This window comes from Mobula birostris, chromosome 9, assembly GCF_030028105.1.
Source record: "Mobula birostris isolate sMobBir1 chromosome 9, sMobBir1.hap1, whole genome shotgun sequence".
NCBI lineage: Eukaryota > Metazoa > Chordata > Chondrichthyes > Myliobatiformes > Myliobatidae > Mobula > Mobula birostris.
Window position 1 is genome coordinate 142520264 of NC_092378.1, and position 26084 is coordinate 142546347.

The 26084-nt window shown below is 42.0% G+C and overlaps 2 protein-coding genes across 6 annotated transcripts in view; one reads left to right on the top strand and one right to left on the bottom strand.

Annotated features, from left to right (window-relative positions):
- Window positions 1–276: 276 nt before the first annotated feature.
- On the bottom strand, window positions 277–22040 carry eri2 (ERI1 exoribonuclease family member 2). The gene is made up of 9 exons (XM_072269006.1): window positions 21959–22040; window positions 16562–16626; window positions 15766–15849; window positions 14449–14576; window positions 13138–13294; window positions 10303–10403; window positions 4782–4863; window positions 2522–2610; window positions 277–2383 (listed from the first exon to the last, which is right to left on the bottom strand). The coding sequence occupies exons 1-9, from the start codon at window positions 21979–21981 to the stop codon at window positions 1013–1015; spliced, it is 2100 nt and encodes a 699-aa protein (XP_072125107.1). The 5' UTR covers window positions 21982–22040; the 3' UTR covers window positions 277–1012.
- Window positions 22041–22200: 160 nt separating this feature from the next.
- Window positions 22201–26084, top strand: part of LOC140203145 (RNA exonuclease 5-like) — a 75306-nt gene continuing 71422 nt past the window's right edge. For 2 of the 5 annotated variants that reach the window (XM_072269016.1, XM_072269017.1), the window contains exon 1: window positions 22205–22421. Coding sequence is in view for 2 of the 5 variants with exons in the window: in XM_072269021.1 (XP_072125122.1) it covers window positions 25375–25425 (51 nt within the window). In the remaining 3 variants the exon portion in view is untranslated. Of the gene's footprint in view, window positions 22422–25281; window positions 25426–26084 lie in introns of all 5 variants that reach the window. The other 3 variants (XM_072269021.1, XM_072269015.1, XM_072269019.1) reach the window with 3 other exon arrangements.

Consider the following 26084-nt stretch of genomic DNA (forward strand, 5'->3'; position numbering starts at 1 on the left):
AGCAACAAGCTACCCTTGTCAATTCATCAAAGTCTGCATTCCCACATATGAGCAGGGCTCTGGAGCTCTTCACTTGTGAAACAAATTCATCTAAAAACTTTCACTAAAGGTACTTAAGTAATTGAAAAGTCCTTCATAATAGGTGCACTTACAAAGCATCTTATGCCCTAACATCCCCAAGTACTTGACATTTTTGCAATGCAGTTACTTTATAAGGAACTTAAAAGTAAGAGTATAAAAATATAATTGAAATATTAAAACATTTAAAAACAATTAAGCTAAATTATGGAACTAGACACATCGTTGAATAATATTTTCCTTCCTTTTTAAAGAAAGCAGATATTTAGCTAAACAGTAAGCAAGGACTTGGTCATCAGGTTGGAAGTAATAAGCCACAATGTGTTTGCACATGCATTTTGATTTCCAAAGTCACTTCCCCATTTGAACATTATTCAACCGATAAAACACAAAACAGAATTTCAAAAATGTTTACAATGATGCCTCACCATATACTGTTGACTTTAAAAAAAATCACCGGTGATTCATGATTGAAACTAACTTTTCAGTAATATCTTTAGTTGTAGAGTAGTAAGATGCTAAAAATTGTTGAAAATGTGTGAAGAGTAAAGTAAGTGAGGAGATGACATTGACACACACTAACAGTATAAACATGTTAGCCAGGAGAGCGCTGGGCCCACTCGGAATTTCCATCCCACCCCAAACCAATTACCTTTTCCTCATTTATGCAGATCAATGCAAAACTGATGCTCGTGGAATAAATCTTAGCACTAGATCCAAAACTACATCCAAAAGAAGCCGGATGGAAATCTTCCACAAGGTCCTGTACATAAATGCTTAAAACTTGTATACAGAAGGAAAAGAAGCCTAATCAAGAAAGTTAAGTGCTCTTCAAAAATATTATAGCACACTATTCTACTTTAACTTCTCTGAAGTACTGGATAATTTGTTGCTTCGTAAACTACATTAAATACAAATCAATCCAGACTCGCTGTCAATTCCGGAAAGAAAATCGGAGGCCTAGGTGTTTCCTTTGGGAAGAAGGAAAGGCTCCAGATGAAGCTACACTAAAATTATTTGCAAATGAAACTGAAGCAGCTTTCTCTTGCTTCAATGCCCATTCCCACTTAAAGTACCCACAGCCCCTGCTATTGTCCAGATTTCTTTTCCCCATTGCACAGGAGTAGAAAGCTTTCCCTTGGTTTGGTCCTGCTTTTGACACAGTAAGTCGCTTAGCTCTACAACCACATCCACACAGCGGAGGAGTAATTTTTTTACCAATTAATTTACACTGTGCTGGGTTGGACTGGTTTGCTGAAGGAATAACTCTTGAATCTGTTTTAACAACTGAGGGTAGGGAACAATTAGGTGATGAGTTTTTGTCTGAATATATAGTGAATGACTGCTTCTTAGAAATGGGTAGTTTGAAGGGACTTGACTGCGTTTCTTTTCTTTTAATACCAACAAGTAAATGGTTATTTGATCGAAAGGACAGAACAGAAGGTGCTAAGGACTCAGTGCCTACATTGAAACAGCTAGACTGGACATTGGGAACCGTCACCTTGGGTACTTTAAAGCTGGGTTGATCTTTCGCTTGCCTCATAACTTCAGCTACATTATATATTGTTTGAAGGTTCCTATGTACCTCTTCCTGATGCTTTTTGGCTTCTGTCAGTGCGTAATCCTTCCTGCTTTGTGGTGAATCTAGAACTGAAGAGTCTTCTGTTATGTACTCCCCTTCAACCAAACCTGATTCTTTACAGTCTTCTTCTTGGTCTCTATACCCTTTTGATTGATCATTACCTGACAGAGGTAACATGGCAGAATCTTCCCAATATTCCCAGGGGCCGTCAGACTCTGAGCAGATAACATTCAGGTTAGAGGTACTGGTGACTGAGTCAATAGTGGTAGATACAAGCAACAGATGGCATACACTCCTATTGGGCTTAGTTTCTTCAGCACTCATGGCAATATTATTAGCATCAACTTGAGGTTTCTGTGCTTTACTATGATCAATAGAAGTAGAAAGTCCATTGATTAGAGTCCTGGGGGATATTAAACTCTGATAATGAGCATGTCCATTGTTGCCATTTCCACAATCAATGGTCCCCATGTGTTGCCGACCAGTTTTAATTAAAGTTGGCAAAACTGGTTTATGTTGATTAGTTGTGACTTTACGTTCATGGTGTGCGTCCACCTGCTTGATTTCAGCCGTTCTTTTGTTAAGAGAATCATTTTCGGAAAACAAGCTAGCTCCATGCCCGTTGTCTGGGTCTTCACAAAAGGGAGTTGCTTGTGAGGTTTTGCCACCTGGAACAGGGTTTACAGTTGGTAATCTTGCGATTAAATTTCTCATGGGAGCAACCTAAAGAACATGCCATAAAAGTGGAAATTACCATAAGATACTCTGTTTCTGAACATTTATAGAATCTCATATTACACATCAGATGCAATCACAGAAGTCTGGTAAATTAAAGTGTAGAACTCACCAAGGACAACTCACCTTGTCCAACAATTTGGTGATTTTCATGGTACAGCCATCACAGATCATTTGCCAAGCAAGACGAGCAGTGTTGCGGGCATCATCCAAGCCTGGGGGGGAAAAAAAAAAAAAAAAAAAAAAAATCACATTTTCCAAAGGATTAAGAGACATGAGAACACAAAATATAACTTCACTCTCCTGATCATTGATAACTTCACTCAACTCATCACTGAACTGATTCCATAACATAACCTATGGACTCAACTTTCAAGGATATTACAGCTCATGTTCTCAAAATTATTTGTTACTTATTTATTTAATATTATTACTATTTTTTTATATTTGCAGTTTGTCTTCTGTACATTAGTTGTTTGTTCGTCCTTGTAGTTTTTAATTGATTATATTGTGTTTCTGAGTCTTCTGTAAATGCCAGCAAGAAAATAAATGTCAGGGTATTGTGTAGTGACATACAGTGCCTATAAAATTATTCACCCCCCCCCCCCGCCCACCCGGGAAGTTTTCATGTTTTATTGTGTTACAACATCAAATCACAGTGGAATTTTTTGGCACTGATCAACAGAAAAAAACTCATTCGTGTCAAAGTGAAAACAAATTTCTACAAAATGGTCTATATTTATTACAATTATTAAAACACAAATAATTGATTGCACAATTACACCTCCTTCAAGTCAGTATTTAGTAGATACACCTTTGGCAGTAATTCCTGCCTCGAGTCTATGTGAATAGGTCTCTACCATCTTTGTACATCTGGACACTGCAATTTTTCCCCATTTTTCTGTACAAAACTGCCAAGCTCTGTCAGATTGCACGGGGTCATGACTGAACAGCCCTTCTCAAGTACAGCCACAGTTCTCTATTGTATTGAGGCCTGGACTCTGACGTGGCCACTCCAAGACATTAACATTGTTGTTTTTAAGCCACTCCTTTGGCTTTATGCTTGAGGTCACTGTCTTGCTGGTAAACAAGTCTTCTCCCAAGTCGCAATTCTCTTACAGACTGCATCAAGTTTTCCTCCAGGATTTCCCTGTAATTTGCTGCATTCATTTTACCCTCTCCCTTCACAAGCCTGCTGCAGTGAAGCATTCCCATAGCATGATGCAGCCACCATGGTAGGGATGGTGTGCTTCTGATGATGTGCGGTGTGTGGCTTACTCCAAAGATACCATTTAGCCTGATGACCAAAAAGCTCAATTTTGGTTTCATCAGACCATAGAACCTTCTTCCAGCTGACTTCAGAGTCTCCCACGTCTTCTGGCAAACTGTAGCTGAGATTTCATGTGAGTGTTTTTTCTCCCCCCCCCCCACCCCAACAGTAGCCTTTGCCACTCTCCCATAAAGCCGCAACTGGTGAAGCACCCAGACAACAGTTACCGTATGCACAGTCTCTCCCATCTCAGCCACTGAAGCTTGTAACCCCTCCAGAGTTGTCATAGATCTCTTGGTGGCTTCCCTCACTATTCCTCTTCGTGTGTGGTCACTCAGTCTTTGAGGACGGCTTGCTCTAGGCAGATTTACAGCTGTGTCATATTCTTTCCATTTCTTGATGATTGACTTAACTGTACTCCAAGGGATATTCAGCCACTTGGAAATTCTCTTGTATCCATCTCCTGACTTGTGCTTTTCAATAACCTTTTCACGGAGTTGCTCGGACTGTTATTTTGTCTTTGTGGTGTAACTTTTGCCGGGATACTGACTCACCAGCAATTGGACCTTCCAGAAACAGATGTATTTTTACATCATCAATTGAAACACCTTGACTGCATACAGGTGATCTCCATTAACTAATTATGTGACATCTAAAACCAATTGGCTACACCAGTGATGATTTGGTGGGTCATATTAAAGGGGGTGAATACTTATGCAATCAATTATTTTGTGTTTTATATTTGTAATTAATTTGGAACACTTTATAGAGATATGTTTTCACTTTAACACAAAAGTGGCTTTTTCCTGTTGATTAGTATCAAAAGAGCCAAATTAAATCCATTGTGATTCAATGTTGTAAAACAATAAGACATGAAAACTTCCGGGGGGGGGATGAATACTTTTTAATAGGCACTGTATATGTTCTTTGACAATAACTTTACTTTGAACCTTTGAAAATAAGGGTCCGATGCAACCGAGATACGCTAATCAAGTTAGGATACATAGCAGGCAATGGCAGAATATACACAGGAAGCAGAACACCAATTCCTGTTATGATGTTCACTTCTATAAAGACAACCAGCAAGCCAAAAGGAATGCAATGTGCACCACCTACCAGAGTGTTCACGTCCTGAAAAGACAATGCCCAGGTCTTGCAAAGCTCCGTTTAAACCTTTTGGCTTCCGGTTATAGAACAACTGCCACACAAACACGTCAATTCAAATCATTGCCCACAGAAAACTCAAGCAATATTAAATGAAAGTGTAGAAAAGGAATGCATTATTTAGACAATATACATTCAGTGACCACTTTATTAGGTATACCTGTACAACCACTTGTTCATCAGCCAATCATGTGGCTGTAACTCAAAGCATGTAGGCAAGGTCAAGAGGTTCATTTGCTGTTCAGAGAAAACATCAGAATGGGGCAGAAATGTGATCTAAGTGACTGACCATAGAATAATCACTGGTGCCAGCTGTAGTAGTTTGAACACTTTCCTGAGATACTCATGTCCTGGCATTTTGACACACAACAGTCTCTAGAGTTTAGAGAATGGTGTGTAAACCAAAAAACAACATCCAGTGAGTGTGGTAGCTCCATGGATAAAAAATGCCTTGTTAACGAGGGAGGTCTGAGGAAAATGACCAGACTATTTCAAGCTGACAGAAAGGCAACAGTAATTCAAATAACCACACATCGCAACAGTGGCGTGCAGAAGAGCATTTCTGAATGCACAGCACTTTGAACCTTGCAGTGGATGGGGTACAGCAGAAGACCACGAACCTACAGTGGCCACTTTGAATATATTAAAAACACCTCTCTAAATGGTAGTGAAAATGAATGCATCTCCACAAGGAAGGTATTCCCCTCCTGGATACCACAGGCTTCTTTTGACTGAAAATTATTTCTAGAAGGCACGAAGCTCATTATGGGATTTTTCCATAGATTGCAAATACCAGATGCAATTGTGCAAGATGATTAAAAGGCTGTAAATGAAGAGAAACTACTACACTGAGCCATATTTGCTTGAAAACTCATTCATCATTCAATATTGTCCACTTTCCTGTTTCAAACGCAGCTTCAATTTTTGATCTTCAGATCTTTCAGTAAATGTTAAGCTAAACACAAAGTACCGACCCTGATGAAAACATTGAATTTAACATTTCCCCCCTAACATAATTGCAATAAAAGCTACCTGCATTGAAGGGCAAACAAGTGTTGATTCTTACAGTGAAAACCATTGATCAAAAGCATGAATTGAAGGAGAGTGAAGACTGTTGTTCTAGAAACATAGAAAACCTACAGCACAATACAAGCCCTTCAGCCCACAATGCTGTGCCGAACATGTATTTTAGAAATTACCCATAGCCCTCTATTTTTCAAAGCTCCATGTACCTATCCGGGAGTCTCTTAAAAGACCCTATCGTATCTGCCTCCACCACTGTCACCAGCAGCCCATTCCACACATTCACCACTCTCTGCATTAAAAAAAAACTTACCCTTGACATCTCCTCTATACCTACTTAAAACTGTGCCCTCTCGTGTTAGCTATTTCAGCCCTGGGGAAAAAGCCTCTGACTATCCACATGATTAGAGCCTCTCATCATTTTATACACCTCTATCAGGTGACCTCTCAACCTTCATCGCTCCAAGGAGAAAAGGCCAAGTTCACTCAACCTATTCTCATAAGGAATGCTCCCCAATCCTGGCAACATCCTTGTAAACCTCCTCTGCACCCTTTCTATGGTTTCTACATCCTTCCTGTAGTGAAGCGACCAGAACTGAGCACAGTACTCTAAGTGGGGTCTGACCAAGTTCTTATTATAGGCATCCGTTTGTCTCCTGAGACCATGGATTTGCATCTTGGAAGGTTTCTAGGGCACAGGCCTAGGCAAGGTTGTATGGAAGACCGGCAGTTGCCCATGCTGCAAGTCTCCCCTCTCCACGCCACCAATGTTGTCCAAGGGAAGGGCACTAGGGCCGATACAGCTTGGCACCAGTGTCATCGCAGAACAATGTGTGGTTAAGTGCCTTGCTCAAGGACACAACACGCTGCCTCAGCTGAGGCTTGAACTAGCGACTTTCAGATCACTAGACCAACGCCTTAAACACTTGACCACCCACCAACACACCAAGGTCCTATATAGCTGCAACATTACCTCTCGGCTCCTGAACTTAATCCCACGGTTGATGAAGGCCAATGCACTATATGCCTTCTTAACTACACAGTCAACCTCATAGCAGCTTTGAGTGTCCTATGGACTCGGGCCCCAAGATCCCTCTGGTCCTCCACACTGCCAAGAGTCTTACCGTTAATATTATATTCTGCCATCATATTTGACCTACCAAAATGAACCACCTCACACTTATCTGGGTTGAACTCCAACTGCCACTTCTCAGCCCAGTTTTGCATCCTATCGATGTCCCACTGTAACCTCTGACAGCCCTCCACAATATTCACAACACCCCCAACCTTTGTGTCATCAGCAAATTTACTAACCCATCCTTCCACTTCCACATCCAGGTCATTTATAAAAATCACAAAGAGAAGGGGTCCAGAACAGATCCCCGAGGCACACCACTGGTCACCAACCTCCATGCAGAATATGACCCAACTATATCCACTCTTTGCCTTCCGTTGGCAAGCCAATTCTGGATCCACAAAGCAATGTCCCCTTTGTGTTTAATCAATGTGTTTAGTCACATCCTCAAAAAATTCAAACAGGCTCGTAAGGCACGACCTGCCTTTGACAAAGCCATGCTGACTATTCCTAATCATATTATTCCTCTTCAAATGTTCATAAATCTTGCCTCTCAGGATCTTCTCCATTAACTTACCAACCACTGAAGTAAGACTCACTGGTCTATAATTTCCTGGGCTATCTCTACTCCCTTTCTTGGATCTGGGAACAACATCCTGAACCCTCCAATCTTCCAGAACCTCTCCTGACCCCATTGACGATGCAAAGATCATTGCCAGAGGCTCAGCAAGCTCCTACATCTCATCCAGTCCCGGTGACTTATCCAACTCGATGCTTTCCAAAAGCTCCAGCACATCCTCTTTCTTAATGTCAATATGCTTAAGCTTTTCAGTCCACTTTAAGTCATCCCTACAATCGCAAAGATCTTTTTTCATAGTGAATACTGAAGCAAAGTATTCATTAAGTACCTCTGCTATCTCCTCCAGTTCCATACACACTTTTCCAGTCACACTCGATTGGTCTTATTCTCTCACGTCTTATCCTCTTGCTCTTCACATACTTGTAGAATGCCTTGGGGTTTTTCTTAATCCTGCTCACCAAGGTCTTCTCATGGCCCCTTCTGTCTCTTCTAATTTCATTCTTAAGCTCCTTCCTGCTAGCCTTATAACCTTCTAGATCTCTATCATTACCTAGTTTTTTTTTTAACCTTTTGTAAGCTTTTCTTTTCTTCACAGCTAGATTTTTAACAGCCTTTGTACACCATGGTTCCTGTATCCTACCATCCTTTCCGTCTCATTGGAACGTACCTATGCAGAACTCCACGCAAATATCCTTTGAACATTTGCCACATTCCTACTGTACATTTCCCTGAGAACATCTGTTTCCAATTTATATTTACAAGTTCCTGCCTGATAGCCTCATATTTCCCCTACTCCAATTAAACGCTTTCCTAACTTGTCTGTTCCTATCCCTCTCCAATGCTATTGTGATCACTATCTCCAAAATACTCTCCCACTGAGAGATCTGACACCTGACCAAGTTCATTTCCCAATACCAGATCAAGTACAGCCTCTCCTCTTGTAGGCTTATCTACATATAGTGTCAAGAAACCTTCTTGAACACACCTAACAAACTCCACCCTATCTAAACCCCTTTCTCTAGGGAGATGCCAATCAATATTTGAGAAATTAAAATCTCCCACCACAACAACCCTGTTATTATTACACCTTTCCAGAATCCATCTCCCTATCTGCTCCTCAATGTCCCTGTTACTATTGAATGCTCTATTAAAAAAAAACACCCAGTAGTTATTGACCTCTTCCTGTTCCTAACTTCCACCCACAGAGACTCAGTAGACAATCCCTCCATGACTTCCTCCTTTTCTGCAACCATGACACTACCTGTGATCAGCAGTGCCACGTCCCCATCTCTTTTGCCTCCCTCCCTGTCCTTTCTGAAACATCTAAAGCCTGGCATTCGAAGTAACCATTCTTGCCCCTGAGCCATCTGAGTCTCTGTAATGGCCACATAATCATAGCTCCAAGTACTGATCCACACTGCTCATCCGCTTTGTTCATAATACTATTTGCATTAAAATAGACACATCTCAAACCATCAGTTTGAGTGCATCCCTTCTCTATCACCTGCCTATCCTCCCTCTAGCACTGTCTTCAAGCTTTCTCTATTTGTGAGCCAACCGCCCCTTCCTCCATCTCTTCAATTTGGTTCCCACCCCCCATCAATTCTAGTTTAAACTCTCCCAAGTAGCCTTAGCAAACTTCCCTTGGATTCAAGTACAACCCATCCTTTTTGTACAGGTCACACCTGTCCCAAAAGAGGTCCCAATGATCCAGAAATCTGAATCCCTGCCCCCTGCTCCATCCTTCAACCACATATTTATCCTCCACCTCAATCTATTCCTATACTCACTGTTACATGGGCACAGGCAGTAATCCGGAGATTCCTACCTTTGAGGTCCTGCTTCTCAACTACCTTCCTAACTCCCTGTAGTCTGTTTTCAGGACCTCCTTTTTCCTACCTATGTCGTTGGTACCAATATGTACCACGACCTCTGGCTGTTCTTCTTCCCACTTCAGGATATCGTGGACGCAGTCAGAAACATCCCGGACCCAAGCACCTGGGAGGCAAACTACCATCCGTGTTTCTTTCCTGCTTCCACAGAATTGCCTGTCTGACCCCCTAACTCCCTAACTATAGAGTCCCCTGGCACTGCTGCAATCCTCTTCCTTTCCCTACCCTTCTGAGCCACAAGGCCAGACTCTGTGCCAAAGGCAGGGCCATTGCTGCTTCCCCCAGGTAGGCCATTCCCCCCCCACCCCAAAAAACAGGAGTACTCATTGCTAAGGGGGACAGCCATAGGCGTACTCTCTGGTATCTGACTCTTGCCCTTCCCTCTCCTGACTGTTACCCGCTTATCTGTCTCCCAAGGCCCCAGAGTGACTACTTGCCTATAGCTCCCATCTATCTATCACCTCCTCACTCTCCCTACCTTTTTTCCCTTCTGGTATTTAAGTGCAAATCAGTAACACATGTTGCTTCTTTTCCGAACTTTATGATTTTCTCCTCCTTTTGTAATGGACCTTGAATATTTCACACCGTTTGCTCTTTTATTCTTTTAATATCTCTTAGTTATCTTACCAGTGATCTTTAAAGTCATCTTTCAATTTTTAATGAAATGTATTGTAGGTCATTTCCCATTTACCTTGTGATTACTAGAGTCATTGTCTAATCATTCTTTCCCAAATTGTTTCAATTTTCCTTACCAATTTTATCAAAAAAATCCAAATTATCTTTCAGCCTTCAATTCTGACAATCAGAACAATCAGTAACTTGCCCCCTCTCTTTGCAGATGCTGACTAGCCTACTGCGTATTTCTAGCATCAGCTAAAACCATTTCCCATTTAAATGTCATACCTTGTAAGTTGCTCGGAGATCAATCCAGCTGTTCAAAACACTTGGTTTTCTGAGTTGTTTCCTTTGACATTCATAGTGCAGGCACACTCCCAGATCCCAATCTATTCAGATCAGAGCATATCATTATAGATGTAGCAGTTACTTGAAAAGAAACTGAAACCACTGAGAGACTAAGCCAGGGTAATCGACGTTGTACGACACTCTTCCAAACAGCGAATTTCCAAACTGATTCTTTGTTATGAAACCAGCAAACACGAACAATCTTGTATCGCTAAAAATCTAACAAAACTAAATTAGCTATATAACAATCTTAGCGATCAAATCAACATTGGTATAGAACATAGAATAGTACAGCACAGTACAGGCCCTTCGGTCCACAATGTTGTGCCAACCCTCAAACCCTGCCTCCCATATAAGCCCCCACCTTAAATTCCTCCATATACCTGTCTAGTAGTCTCTTAAACTTCACTAACTCCACCACCGACTCAGGCAGTGCATTCCACGCACCAACCACTCTGAGTAAAAAAATCTTCCTCTAATATCCCCCTTGAACTTCCCACCCCTTACCTTAAAGCCATGTCCTCTTGTATTGAGCAGTGGTGCCCTAGGGAAGAGGTGCTGGCTATCCACTCTATCTATTCCTCTTATTATCTTGTACACCTCTATCATGTCTCCTCTCATCCTCCTTCTCTCCAAAGAGTAAAGCCCTAGCTCCCTTAATCTCTGATCATAATGCAGACTCTCTAAACCAGGCAGTATCCTGGTAAATCTCCTCTGTACCCTTTCCAATGCTTCCACATCCTTCCAACAGTGAGGCGACCAGAACTGGACACAGTACTACAAGTGTGGCCTAACCAGAGTTTTATAGAGCTGCATCATTACAGCGCGACTCTTAAGCTCTATCCCTCAACTTATGAAAGCTAACACCCCATAAGCTTTCTTAACTACCCTATCCACCTGTGAGACAACTTTCAGGAATCTGTGGATATGTACCCCCAGATCCCTCTGCTCCTCCACACTACCAAGTATCCTGCCATTTATTTTGTACTCTGTACTTCCACCCTTAGCAGGGCGTTCAACACACTCACCCCTCTTTGTGCAAAAAAAAACATTCTAATTATTGATGTAACTAAGCCTAATTAGCAGCCAAACTAAAAGAGTATTCCATTTAGCCAAGTTAGCGTACTTAAGCATATTAAGCAGACAAAAAAAATCATTCCCTGTGGCTTACTCCCTCTGGCTAATGAGAAGCCGCAAGGCATGAATACAAAACTATACTCATTTGCTTCTACCATCCCCCAACCTACGTGACAGATTACCATAATAAATGCGCCACAAAATACAATAGACAGAAAATAAATACATGGCTCCTACAAAAGAATTTAGTTACAAGTCTAATTCAGACATTCAAAAAGAGTTTAATTAGTTATCCTTCCAAGAGCATTAACAAAAAACACAGATTTAAACTAAACCTCAAATTTAAATTAAATTCTGGCAGAGAATGCCAAAAACACTCAGTAGGTCAAGCAACATTTCTATATCAAAGATCCAATATCTGCATTTCCTGTTTTTATTTCAGATTTCCAGCATCTGCATTTTCTTTTTAAATAGTGTTACTGATAAGAGATGCAAAAAGATTTTGTTTTGGACTGTTATGCTCTTGTTAAGCCAGAGCTGAAAAGTGATGATTTAAAATTTTTTTTAAAAGGCAAATCTGAGTAACACACAAAGTGCTGGAAGAACTCAGCAAGGTCAGGTAGTATCTATGGAGGGGAATAATAGACTATTTCCTCTATGGATGCTGCCTCACTTGTTGATTTCCCCCAGCATTTTGTGTATTTTGGAGGAATGAAGAGTTTTAAAAAAAAAAAACAGGTGGCAGGCAGCAAATGGAGGAATGTTGCAGAGATCAGTTATTCAAAGAGGCAACTTCTCATATGAAATGCTATCAAATTGTTTATGTCCACCACAAAATAAACCCCTGGCTTAATATCTTGACAATTTAACACCTCCAATATTGCAGCAACTCCCAATGTATTGCACTAGAAGATGATAAACGGCATAGATCAAGTGGATCGCCAGAGACTTTTCACCCCAGAGTGGAAATGGCTAATATACAGAGGGATAATTTCAGGGTGATTGGAGGAAAGTATGGCGGGGGGGGGGCTGTCAGAGGTAAGGAGTTTTTTTTTTGCACAAAGAGGGGTGAGTGTGTTGGATGCCCTGCTAAGGGTGGAAGTACAGGCAAATACTTAGGGCATTTCAGAAACACTTAGATAAGCACATGATGATAGAAAAATGGAGGGCTATGTAGGAGGGAGGGAGTACATTGATCTTAGAGTATGTTAAAATTTAGCACAAAATCATGGGCCAAAGGACCTGCACTGTGTTGTAGTGTTCCATGTTCTAATGTCAGCATAGATTTGTGTTTCTGTGCAAATCTCTGGATTAGAACTTGAACCTCTATCCTTCCAATTGAGACAAGAATTTGACTAATAGTGCTACAGCTGAATGCAAGCTGTTGAGCAGAGTGTGTTAATATAGAAGAAAAAATCGTTTTTTTTTTAAATCACAATTAATAATGACCAAAGTATCCAAAAGCAAGATGATAAAAATGTCCAGATAATGCAAATCTAGTGAGAGGGTCATCAAACAGAAACATTCCTCTCTGCACAGGTACTCCTTGACCCACTGAATATCTTCACCATTATCTATGTTTCAAATAACCAAATTAATGCTCTCAAAAACCAAATTAGTTTTCAAAAATTGTAGAGTAGTTTATCCTTATTCAAATAATCTAAATTATTTGAATTGACCAGCAAAATCAGAGAGTACCTGACCAAGTTACGAAGGCGCAGGGTTTTGAGTCAGGAGTGCACTGCTGAGATCCCCCCTTCACAAAATCAATATTCTTCTCCTGCTGCAGTTTCTGAATCCAACGGGAAAACTGTGATAGGCATATTGGTAGGGGAACTCCAGCTTCAACCTGACACTGAAAATGATAAAAGGCAGCAGTGAACTTGCTAGTTCTAATAAGAGGTGGCATAAAATTATGGCTCACCCATCCACCCCACCACTACAGCCACATCAGCCACTGCTCTCCACAGCCCCTCAGCACCCTTCACCCCCCCCATGCACTGTCACTTTATGCTCACACCCTGCACCTCATACCGACACTGACCTACTCTATTTTCATATGCCCTGCCTCCTCCTACAAGAGTTCCTCTTGCCAAAAATCACTGTCACTTTATTGCTTTCTGGCAGGGTCACCTTATGCACAGATACTCCTGCATCTAGTGTCACTTTGTGTACATACAATCAGTCTATGTATTTAAGCTAATCTTATGTATATGTGGCTGCCCTCAATAGCTACTTGTACATGTGTTTATGGGATTGCTCTTATATTTATTGTGTTTTTCATATTACATCAGATCCAGAGTAACAATCATTTTGCCCTCCTTTACACTGAGGTACTGAAGAATGACAATAAACAATCTTGAATTCAACAAATGCACACTAGAGGGAGATATTTAGTACTTTAAAGCTAAGAGACAATTATGTTTTGAAATAGCATTGTCCTCTAGCAAGCTAGAAATATAGAAACTGGAGTGCTCCAATCAACTTTTCAATTAGGTAATAGCTAATCATTGCCTTAATTGCATTTGCCTCAATGCCTTAAGCTCCAAATCTTTAAACATCCCAGCCTACAGTAACTCCATGCGCAAGTCTGGTCAAATTCCCCTTGTAATACTCCTATGATGGAGCTCAGCCTTTTTGCTAAGCTACCTTTGATTATTGCACCTGGACACAAGCCAATACTCAATGGTGCAACCTAACTACTTATCCAACCAGGTGAGCCCCCTGAGAGATGAACTCAACAGGTTTAAAAACTGTTTCAAATATGGAAATTTGAAACTTTCCTTTAAAACTTGGGAATTCATCTCAACTTCCCCACCATTTTGCTGACTTTGGCTACTGAAATCAATGGTCCCCACTTAAGAAATATGAATTTTTATTGGGCCAGACTACGCTTTTAAGAACTTATTTAAAAGTAGTTATTCTGTTTTTTTCCGACATACTATAGTGCGAAGGCCAATAACCAATTCTATGCCTCACAGAAAACATAACTCTGTATTGCACGAATACCTGCTTAATTCCAGTTAATTCTGTACAGAAGTCTGACAGGATTGGATGCTCCTGAGGTTGAACGTACGTGTGAAACTCAACCTCAATCTCTCCACTGGAAGTGTTGAGCAATACTGCAGGAAATTCAACTAGATTACGGAGAAACAAACAACACATGATCAAAACAGAAAATTAACGATTTCTCTCCACAATTCAAACGGGACTTATCTACTTCCGATACAACAAAAACTTGTATTTAAATAGTATCACTAACAGAATTTACACACTTTAAAAGAGCATTATTTGTTGAATTTTAACAGTAGGCCCCAAAGCACAGGTGGCCAAACAATTGGTTGAGAGAAAACTAATAAGCAATTCAAATGTAGTAGAAATAGAGGATTAGAGATGAATTCCTAAAGTGAAGCTGAGGGCATAGTAGTAAGGTGGCAGTGTGCTTAATCGCAGTAACTTTTCTTGCCTAACAAATGGTGCAAAGCTCGTCTTAAACGATTTTCTTGTGTCACAAGACAACGTTGGACATTGGTAATACAAAATATTGTAATTCCGGTTCGTTAGTGCATTGGCGAGACTGAAAGCAGAGGAGCTGCGGGGCCTGGAATTGTTGCAATGACCAGGCCCTCTTGCCAGAGCATCACCTGTTGCGGCTACGCAGGGGAGGAGGCACTGGAGGCGGTGTGGGAATGAACAGAGATGCAACTGGCACACTGGAATCTGTGCTGGATTGGGGACTGGCCCCTACTGGCCGGCTCTCCCACTGGTGCAGGTGTCCAGTGTTCGCTCCCTGGAAGAGAACCCAGATAGCCTTTGCCTGCAGCTGACCCAGTGCAAAATAAGGAACTGCTACTTGACTGTTCTTTCAGAAACATGACTCCAGGACAATGTCCAATGCACCATCGATCTTCAAGCCATGCCACTTAGGGACTTGTGCTAATATTATTTTGCGATGGTATGTGCTATCATAACGATATGTGCTGAGTGTAACTGTATGTACTATGTTTTTCACCTTGGTCCCAGAGGAATGATGTTTCATTTGGCTGTATACATGTGTATGGCTGAATGTCAATTAGACTCAAATTTGCACCAATGAAGATATTAAAATCATAAATGCACAAGAGTTAGGAAGTGAAGAGAACAGGAAAACGCAATTCACTGAGGTTTCCTTTATCTAAAGTACAAAGCTTCTCTAATAGGCTGCACTCTTGTGCTTTGAAACATTTAGTAATTTATCTGAAAAAAACGTAGCTGTTTAAAGAATCATCTTCAAAGCACAACATACCATAACGAAATAATGGGCCTCTTTTATAGATTTATACTCACTTATTTCGGGACGATAATGAGACTTGCCATTTTTCCAGCAGGTGGACTCAAAATCAATAATAATTAGGTATGAGAAATACTGATCTAAAAAGTACAAAAATTCCAGATTAGCCCGCATGGGATGTTGGCTGATTGGTACAGTTCTTCATGATTATTCTGGGATCAGGCAGACATCTGTAATAGTTCTGCTATAATGTGATAGTTGCATTCATAATAAACCTTGTCTTATAGAAAATGATGTTATAAAAACCAATTGCGTCAACAGAAAGAAAATAAAAAGGTGGCTAGTGTGTCAGATTTGCAATAACGAAATTACTTTTTCCTGCAGGGTTTTCAAAGATAAAGGCATTTTAATAGCTACTAGTCTATTTTGTTACAGTATGCTTAAAAATACTAAAGACAATTAGTTTGATTAATAAAGAATCTGATGCTGCTTAATAAAGCATCTTTGCCAAAATATCAATAGAAGCCCGTCAATTTCCACTGTCTTCCCAAAGTAAAACTAGCTGCTCTTGTCCTTAAGCGACAACAGTGTCTGATTACTGCAGGGAGAATACATAGAAACAGTTCCACCAAACAACTTTTAAAAAAAAAAAAAAAAAAAAAATATATGCCTGTCAAACTAACTCCAATAGTTCTCTAGTTCCAGGTTGCAAGCACATTACAATTAAGTCTGCTGCACAATTCCCTAATCATATTATACCCAATTCACTTTATAGAAATGGGTGAAACTGCAGGACTATCTGTATCTGGACTTCCTGTTGTTCCACGATAGAGTGAATATTCCCATACTTACTCAATTTAGGTTTTTTGTTGCCTTTAGCAGAAACTGATGAGCGTTTTCTTATTAAGCCAAGCTGCCTAGAGAAAATATAGGGAAGTTTAAAAGATTATATGTACGAAAGGTTATTTACATGAAAAAAAGAACACCAAAGCAGTAATTAACCTCAACAAATAACCTCAGAAATATAGTTTGGGATCGTACAGCACATTTAAATATTAAAGAGGCTGTGATGTTACTCCAGGTATGTGCACAGTTCTGCAAAGGACTCAGAATCCACTTGACAAACAGTAAGTAAATAAAAAGGTGGATAAAGCAGAGCATCTGGCACATAATCGTCTTTCCCACATATCCATAGATTGGAAGGGAACTAGTTAAACACGAAACTATAACTAACAAAACTTTCAATATACACCAAAGACGATCCCTGAGTAAAAGCAGTACAAACAGGAAGAGGAGGAGATGGCAGCACAACGCAGAGTGCAGCAGCCACTCCGGTGAAATGATATCTGTTATCTGTCAAGTAGGGTGCTGTGCACAATCCTGATTTGATGGAGACAGACGCAAGAGCACAGAGGAACATCTGGAGAAACTTCTAAAATGCCTTCTTCGCTGCTGCTGCTACTATGTGATCCAGAATCTCCGGAGAAGGCCCCGAGTCCTTGGCTTTGCTTGTTGCTTGGTGACTGGGGCGGGGTTGAAGCGCTCGGCAGAGGATGGTGCTCAGGAGGCTGTATCAGAGGGGCTGGTCGGAGGCTCGAAGTTTTCGGATGGACTCAGAGTCGGCTGTGGTCGGGTGCTTCCAATGCATCGACAGTTGTCGGTGCCTGGAGGCTTATGGCAGGGAGAGTTTCTCCCTTTTGCCGCCGCTATCGGGGACTCGGGAGTCGATCGGGACTTGAGACTTTTTTTTTTACCGTGCCCATGGTCTGCTCTTTATCAAATTATGGTATTGCTTTGCACTGCTGTAACTATATGTTATAATTATGTGGTCTTGTCAGTGTTAGTCTTTGGTTTGTCTTGTTTTTTTGTGATATCACTCTGGAACAACATTGTATCATTTTTTAATGCATTTTTTAATAAATGACAATAAACGAGGACTGAGTGTCCTCATAATCTAATCTAAAAAATAAGGTGAAAACAATTCCTCTGAGCTAACATTGACACATTGAATAAGACATAACGAATTCATTGCCACAGACATTGAATATATCTAAAGCGGAGATTGATGGATTCTTGATTAGCAAGGGCCTCAAAGGTTACGAGAAGGCACAAGTGTGGGTTTGAGAGGGGTAATAAATCAGCCATGATAGAATGGTGGAGCAGATTCGATACAACAAATGAATTAATTCCATCTTAAAGTCTTGTACTTCTCAAATAAAGAAAAAAGGTTTTTCAGCACAAAAAGGAGATATATTACATTTTTCACACTGCTATTTGCTTATATCACTCTCAAGTAACATTAAAAGAAAGGACCAATGCAAGTCCTGAAGGGTCTCGACCCGAATCATCAACTGTTCATTTCCCTCCATGGATGCTGCCTGATCTGCTGAGTTTCTCCAGCTTTTTGTGTCTTGCAAGTGATAATGCAACTTCTATGTTACTGTCTATCCTTGGTTCCATATGCAAGTTCAACTTTTTAAGAGGTAAACACAAATTTTTGAAAATCTGCAAAAAGCAAGAAAACTGTTGATGGGCATGTATGAGAGGGTAAAATGTTGCACAGGCACGGGAAAATAACAAAAGCACCGTTATGACTGAGGGAATTAATCCCCCTGGGAATCAGCATTGGCCCAATGGGTCAAATGGCCTCTTTCTGTATTGTAATGACAAAAATGCCTCCAAACCAGAACAAAGTCAGCTAACTTCAGTCATTGAATCATAACACACAGATGATGCTTAGATTTATGCTCTTTCATGAACTGAGACCCAAGTCATTGAAGCTGCAAGAGAATGGATCTTACACCTACAGTAAAACAAAGGTCCCGACCAGCTTCATATGTACAGCAATATAGGTACAGAACATAACTGGGGCAAAGATGTACCATTTCCCATTTCTCAGTATCCACCACTCAGGGTTAGCAGACTTTAATTCATGAGTGTTGTCAATGTAACACTGCAGTTTTTAGTTGTTCCTGGAGAGTATTTAAAACTTCAAACAAATACAAAGTTCATCAGCAACTAGCCAGCAATGATTCTTGCCTCTCTTTATGCCCAAGACAGGAACCACCTACAGCTAGCACCTTTTATCACTGAAAGGACACCACCAATGCCATTTCTGCAAAATGCTCCAAATCCACTGGCAGGATAAATAAGTCAATACTAACGTCTTCCTCCAAGCCAATATCCACAGGCAGTTCCAATGGGCAGGTCTTATTGTTCACATGCTGGACAGCAGCCTCCTGAAACAAACTCAATTCAATGCTCTAACACAGCACGAGGTTATCAGGTGGACAGCGGAAACAATAAAATGATGCTCGAAAATTCACAGTATCTCACAGTTTTAGAAACCTTTCACTAAGGCAATTCAAAATGGAGTATTCAGGTTGGCATTGAGAACCCTGGGATAAAGTGCCTTCAACCCAAAGTGCTGAGCTGGTTTCTCTTTCCACAGATGCTGCCTGACCTATTGAGTATTTTCAGTTTTGATTGGCATTAAATACATCAAGTCTATCACATCATAAATGGCAAACCACTCACCCACCCATCCCATCAAATGTGTCCTATCTCAACTGCGGCAGAATATCCTGGGCCATAGTGGCTGCATCACTACCTCAGAAGCCATAGAACTGCAGTGAAAGCAAGTTACTGAGTGTTCCACAGGGATGGTACTGGGACTTCTACTGCTTGTGAGATCGAGATATTATATATATATAAATAAATGACCTGGATGAAAATGTAGATGGGTGACTTAATAAGCTTGCAGAGGATATGAAAATAGATGGTAGTGAACAAGAATCAGGTTTATTATCCCTAACATATGCAATGAAATGTGTTCTTTTGTGGCAGCAGTATAGTACAATACATAAGAATTATAAGGTACAATTAAAAAAATTAATAGTGCAGAAAGAGTGTAAAACAGTGAGGTTGTGTTCACGGTCCATTCAGAAGTCTGATGGCAGAGGGGAAGAAGCTGTTGAATGTGTACCTTCAAACTCCCGTACGTCCTCCCTGATGGTAGTAATGAGAAGAGTAGTAATGTCCCGGATGGCAAGGCTCCTTTGTAATGGATGCCACCTTCCTCATGTGCCTTTTGAAGATGTCCTCGATGGTGGGCCAGCTTGTGCCATGATGGAGCTGGCTGAGTGTCCAACCTCCTGTGCTTTGGAGCCTCCATACCAGGTCAGACTGCTCTCCACTACACATCTGTAGAAATTTGCGAGTGTCTTTGGTAACATTGTGTCGGCTGGTGGCGTAGTGGCATCAGCACTGGACTTTAGGGCCAGAGGTCCCGAGTTTGATTCCAGCCGGCACCCTTGCACGCTCTCCATCCGTGCTGTGTTAAGAGCTGGTGGTTTCTTTTAAAAAACTCACCCGGCAGAAGGCAATGGCAAACCACTGCTGTAACTTGCCTCGTACACGATTTCCCAATACGTCAGAGCGGCGTGGATGGAAATCGCCCGCTAACCAGAAAATTCCGGATGCAACATACCTTTCTTCGTTTCTTGGTGAGATACTAAATCTCCTCAAACCCTTAATAAAATATAGCTGCTGACATGCCTTCTTTGTCACCGCATCAAAATGTTGGGCCCTGGATAGATCCTCATAGATGGTGGCATGCAAGGACTTGAAGCTGCTCACCCTTTCCACTGCTAACCCCTCAATGAAGGTTAGTGTATGCTCTCCTGAATTCACTTTCCTGAAGTTCACAACCAAGTCCTTGCTCTTACTGATGTTGGATTCAAGATTGTTGTTGCGACACCACTCAACCGTTCTATCTCATTTGCACTAATTACTGCAAATGCAATTCATACAGTACAAATCATTTTTATATAAATGAACTGTATTCTAGACGAAATTACTCCTACACCCTTTGAAAGTGTTTCATAAATTCTCCCAAAAAGGAGTCACTGCCACATCTCCAGTCAATCCACAGGAAAAATGGACATCATTTGCCTAAAAAATTGCAGATGCATTTATGCCCTCAAATTAAGTGGCCTGCAAGTCCAAGGAGACAGCTTTTCAGCTGACTGGTCTTAGATCAGGATGGGCAAGGACAGGAGACACTTAAACACAATCCAGTGTTTTAATAATCAACACAAACAAGAGGAATTCTGCAGATGCTGGAAATTCAAGCAACACACATCAAAGTTGTTGGTGAACGCAGCAGGTCCTGACGAAGGTCTCGGCCTGAAACGTCGACTGTACCGCTTCCTAGAGATGCTGCCTAGCCTGCTGCGTTCACCAGCAACTTTGATGTGTGTTGTTTTAATGATCAACATCAGCTTTGTTTCAGATTTACAGTCAGTCTGGAAAATAGTCCTTTGGTTCAATTCAGCTATGCCAACCAAGTTAATTAATTAAGTCAGTCCAATTTAACTGCACTTGGGCATATCACTCAAAACCTTTCTTATCTATGTACCTGTCCAAATGTCTTTTATATTATGATTAGCTTCCTCTGGTTGTTTGCTTCTGTGCAGCAAAGGCCTTTTCAAGATTATTCTCCGTTCAATTTAATCTACTGCCTCCTAGCTTTGGACTTCACTCGGGGGAAACATTTGCAGCTATTCATTTTTTCTAGCCCCTTATGTTTTTTAAAACCACTAAAAGTCATCCCCTCAGCCTCCTGTACTCTGTGGAGAAAAGTCCTAACCTATGCTGCCTCTCCTTACAACTCAAGTCCTTCAGTCCCGGTAATACACTCATAAAATCATTTTTGCATGTTTCCCATTTAATTATAACCCAGAACAGTACACAGAACTCTAAATATGGCCTAATGTACAGTTGTGATATAACTGTAAACAAGAGAACAGTTGCGGATGCTAGAAATCCAAGCAACACACACAAAATGCTGCAGGAATGCAGTAGGCCAGGAACTCTCTATGGAAAAGAGACTATACTTCGCTATGTGCGTGTTGCTGTGACATGTCCTGACCAATTAAGGCAAGCATTCTTCGTCACCCTACCCACCTGTATCACCACTTTCAAAGGAACTATATATTCTACACCCAAGTTTCCCTGTTCTACAACACTCACCACAGATATATGTACCTATCATTCATTGTGCAAGTTTGTCCTGGTTTGTCTTACCAAAGTATAACATCTCGCATTTGCTTAATTAACGGAATATAACATCCTCTGCCATCGCACATCCTACGATTTTATGCCTCTTAATACTGCATTAATTCAACCACGAACAACTTGGCCCAATCCCAGGCGCTGTGGAAGCATCTACAAGAAGGGGACACATACTCAGCCAGCTGCTTTGTCGTCATTATTCAGTTCATCCAAAAGCAGGAAGACAGGAGAAAACACCAAAGGATGCTAAGTACTACGGTGAATAAACAGAATCGTTTCAACGAACTCTCAAAACTTCAATGCCAGCCCCGGGGCCAGAATTTAAAGCTACCGCCGTTGCTGTAACGTCACATCCGTCGCGATCGAAGCGATCGGCGGTGAATTGGTGATGCCTGGGAGCGAAAGTTGGGGGGACGGCGGGGCTGAGACGGGAGAGCGGTCTGTAACGTCACGGGGCGGAGCTGAACTGGGTCGGTGACCGGCGATGGTTGGACAGAGGGGCGTTGACGTAAGTCGGGAGCGGGACTGTGTTGGAGCGATGGTTGGACAGCGGGATGGTGACGTCATCGGTCTCGCCGGGCTGTGACGTTAGCCGGCGGCAGCAGGTTGTTTCGGTGGCGGTCCGCCGGTTGTTAAGGTGAGTCTGTCCCGCTGTATTAGTCAGTTTGAAGGGTGCTAAAATCCGGCAGGGCAGCGCTCGGGGTGGTCATGGTAACAAATGTGAACGGTTTGGGCACCGTGTGTTGGTGTTTGAGATGGTTTATGGGAGCGAGACTGGTTACTGTATGAGGAGCGTTTAAACGCTGTCTGGGGCTGTACCCGCTGGATGACTAGAACTCATTGAAACTTACCGAATACTGAAAGCCCTGGGTACAGTGTCCGACCGCCACAACAGACAGGATCTCCCGGTTGCCACCCACTTCATCTCTGCTTCACATTCCCATTCGGATATGTCCATACAGGGCCTCCTCTACTGCCACAATGAGGCTAAACTCAGGTTGGAGGAGCAACACCTCATATACCGTCTAGGTAGTCTCCAGCCCCTTAGTATGAACATAGAAGTCTCCAGCTTCCGGTAATTCCCTCCCCCCATCCCAGTTTCACTCTGCCCCCTCCTCCAGCTGACTATCACCTCCCAACACACATCAAAGTTGCTGGTGAACGCAGCAGGTCTCGGCCTGAAACGTCGACTGCACCTCTTCCTAAAGGTGCTGCCTGGCCTGCTGCGTTCACCAGCAACTTTGATGTGTGTTGCTTGAATTTCCAGCATCTGCAGAATTCCTGTTGTTTGCGTCTATCACCTCCCTCATGGTTCCGCCTCCTTCTGCTACCCATTGTGCTTTCTCCTATTCCTTCTTCACCTTGCCTGCTTCCCCTCCCCCACCCTTTTATCTTTCCCTTTACTGGTTTTTCACCTGGCACCTACCAGCCTCTCCTTCCCACCCACCCCCCACCTTCTTTATAGAGCCCCTGCCCCCTCCCTCTTCAGTCCTGACAAAGGGTCTTGGCCCGAAACATTGACTCAAACACGAGGAAATCTGCAGGTGCTGGAATGACTTCTCAAGCTTCCGCTCATGCCCCACCTCCCCCTCAGAACCCATCCGTTATTTATTTATATACACACATTCTTTTTCTCCCTCTCCTTTTTCTCCCTCCGTCCCCCTCACTATACCCCTTGCCCATCCTCTGGTTTTCTCCCTCCCCCTTTTCTTTCTCCCATAGGCCTCCTGTCCCATGATCCTCTCATAGCCCTTTTGCCAATTAACTGTCCAACTCTTGGCTCCATCCCTCCCCCTCCTGTCTTCTCCTATCATTTTGGATCTCCCCCTCCCACTTACAAATCTCTTACTAGCTCTTCTTTCAGTTAGTCCTGACGAAGGGTCTCGGCCTGGCCTGCTGTGTTCACCCAAAACGTTGACTGTTTGTTTCCACGGATGCTGCCCGACCTGTTGAGTTCCTCCAGCGTGTTGTGTGTGTTGCCTGGGTAGAGTGGATATGGAGAGGATGTGTACAGCAGTGGGAGAGTCTAAGACCACAGCTAACACCTTTAGAATAGATGTCCCAACAGGACAAAGATAAGGAGGAATTTCTTTAGTCAGAGGATGGTAAATCTGTGGAATTTGCTGCCACTGACAGCTGTGAAGCTAATTCATTGGGTGTATTTAAAGCAGAGATTGAAGGCTCTTGTTTAGTAGGGATGTTGAGGTTACAGGGATAATTGGGGTTAAGATGGATAAATAAATCAGGCATGATCGAATGGCGGAGCAGACTTGATGAGCCAAATGGCCCAATTCTGCTCCTGTGTCTTATGGCCTTACACCAGTGCTCAGATCTGACAGTATGGGAATGTGCTGGAAAACAACAGGCAGCACTATCTACATCTTTGGGAGTGTTTAAATAAAAGGTGGGTAAATTATTATTGGGGAGTTGAGTGCTAGGGAGAATTGGCATGGAAGAGATCAGCCATGCTTATTGAATGGGTGATAGAATTGAGGGGCTGAGTGGCCTCATCTTTCTCTGATCACTGGCCGAGGAGTGTGTTAGAATCAAAGATCATTGTATAGTTCCTCCCCAGGTTAGGACAGGGTTTTGTTCCTGAGTCCTGATGAAAGGTCTCCATCCTAGGTGCTGACTGTCCACTCCTCTCGGTAGATGCTGCCTGGCTGACTGAGTTCATCCGGCTCTTTCCTGAGAACTATTCACAACTCAGTTTGCAAGTCCAAAATGCAGCCACTCAGCACTACATTTAAACAGAAACGTGGGTCAGCCAGGAGCAGTGTGTAGACAATCCGAGGGATTTACATCACAAGAGAAAGTCTGCAGTTGCTGGAAATCCAAGCAACACACACAGAATGCTGGAGGAACTCAGAATAGCAGGCAGCATCTATGGAAAAATTGTACTGTTGATGTTTTGGGCCGAGACCCTTCAGCAGGACAGAAGGCCATGGAAGAAAGAAAAGGGGGAGAAGCACCAGAGGGGGAGGTGATTGGCAGGCAAGGAAATAAGGTGAGGGAGGGAAAGGGGGTTGGGGAATAGTGGGGGGGGGGGGGCATGACCAGAATTTCAAAAAATCGATGTTCATGCCATCAGGTTGGAGGCTACCCAGGCAGAATGTAAGGTGTTGTTCCTCCAACCTGAGCGTAGCTTCATCGCAACAGTAGAGAAGGCCATGGATTGACAGAAAAAGCAGGATCTCCTAGTGGCCACCCATTTTAATTGCACTTCCCATTCTGACAAGAGTCCATGATCTCCTCTACTGGAGTCAATGTTTGTCCCATGGACAATGTTTAACACACACACACACACACACACACACACACACACACACACACACCTTAGCACTTAGCAGGCCCGGCACCATTTCTGGAGATAGGAACAGAGTCAACATTTGGTTTTCACAAAAGGTTTTCAACCTGCAAAGTAAATTCTCTTTCTCTCTGAATGGATACTGTCTTTCCTGTTGACTGTTTTCAGCATTTTCTTCTTCTTATCCCAGACTGTGACCAGGTGGGAGCCACTTTATTTCCACCTCCACTCTTCCTGTGGATGTAAAGCTTGTGTAACTAGTGTCCTTTGCATTGACTGCTTGATGATGATGACTGTCTGGCACATTCACCTGCTTGGCCTTTGCCCAGAGACGGTGAGAAACTGAAAAAGATTATAGTTTGGGCTGATACAGCTACCGATGACTGCGCAGCTCCTGTAAGGCTCATGTGTCGTAGGATTGAGGTCCTTGTGATCTGGGATGCTGGGGTCCATTGTCATTCTCTGTATATCTCGAATCAAAATTGCCTTACACAGAGCAGGTCAGAAGTTGAATTAATGTTCCAGTGTGTCTAGTGCTTGGGGTTCAGAGAAAGTGTATTCTTTGGAACTGTATCACGATTTGATATCCATGAAACTTGGTGAAATGGATAACTTAGTTGTAAAAGATTTTGTACCAGCTCTGAAAGATTTTGCTCCTTTGCTTCTTGTCTGTTAAATCTCAGAGTTCAAAAGTTCAAAGTAACTTTATTATCAAAGTACATATATGTCATCATGTGCTACCTTGAGATTCATTTTCTTGCTGGCAATCACAGTAGGACAGAATAAAATCAATGACTGACAAACAACCAACAAGTGAATTGACAATCATCTAACTTCAATTGTGACACATTGAACATATTTACTAACATGTATATAGTGGAGAATTGCACTATCTGAATTAGTTTCTGACTTTTGTCTGATATTTCCTAAAATAAAAGATTATTTTGGAAAATTATTGATTTGGTATCAGCAGTTTGATAATTAATGTTAGTG

Excerpts from the sequence above, each read along its gene's own strand:
- eri2 (XM_072269006.1), bottom strand. The coding sequence starts at position 21,981 with ATGACGACAAAGCAGCTGGCTGA. Across the intron at positions 15,850-16,561 it reads CAACAAAAAACCTAAATTGA|ATCAGTATTTCTCATACCTA; the intron begins GTAAGTATGGGA and ends TGTACTTTTTAG. Across the intron at positions 13,295-14,448 it reads AATTAACTGGAATTAAGCAG|TGTCAGGTTGAAGCTGGAGT; the intron begins GTATTCGTGCAA and ends TATCATTTTCAG.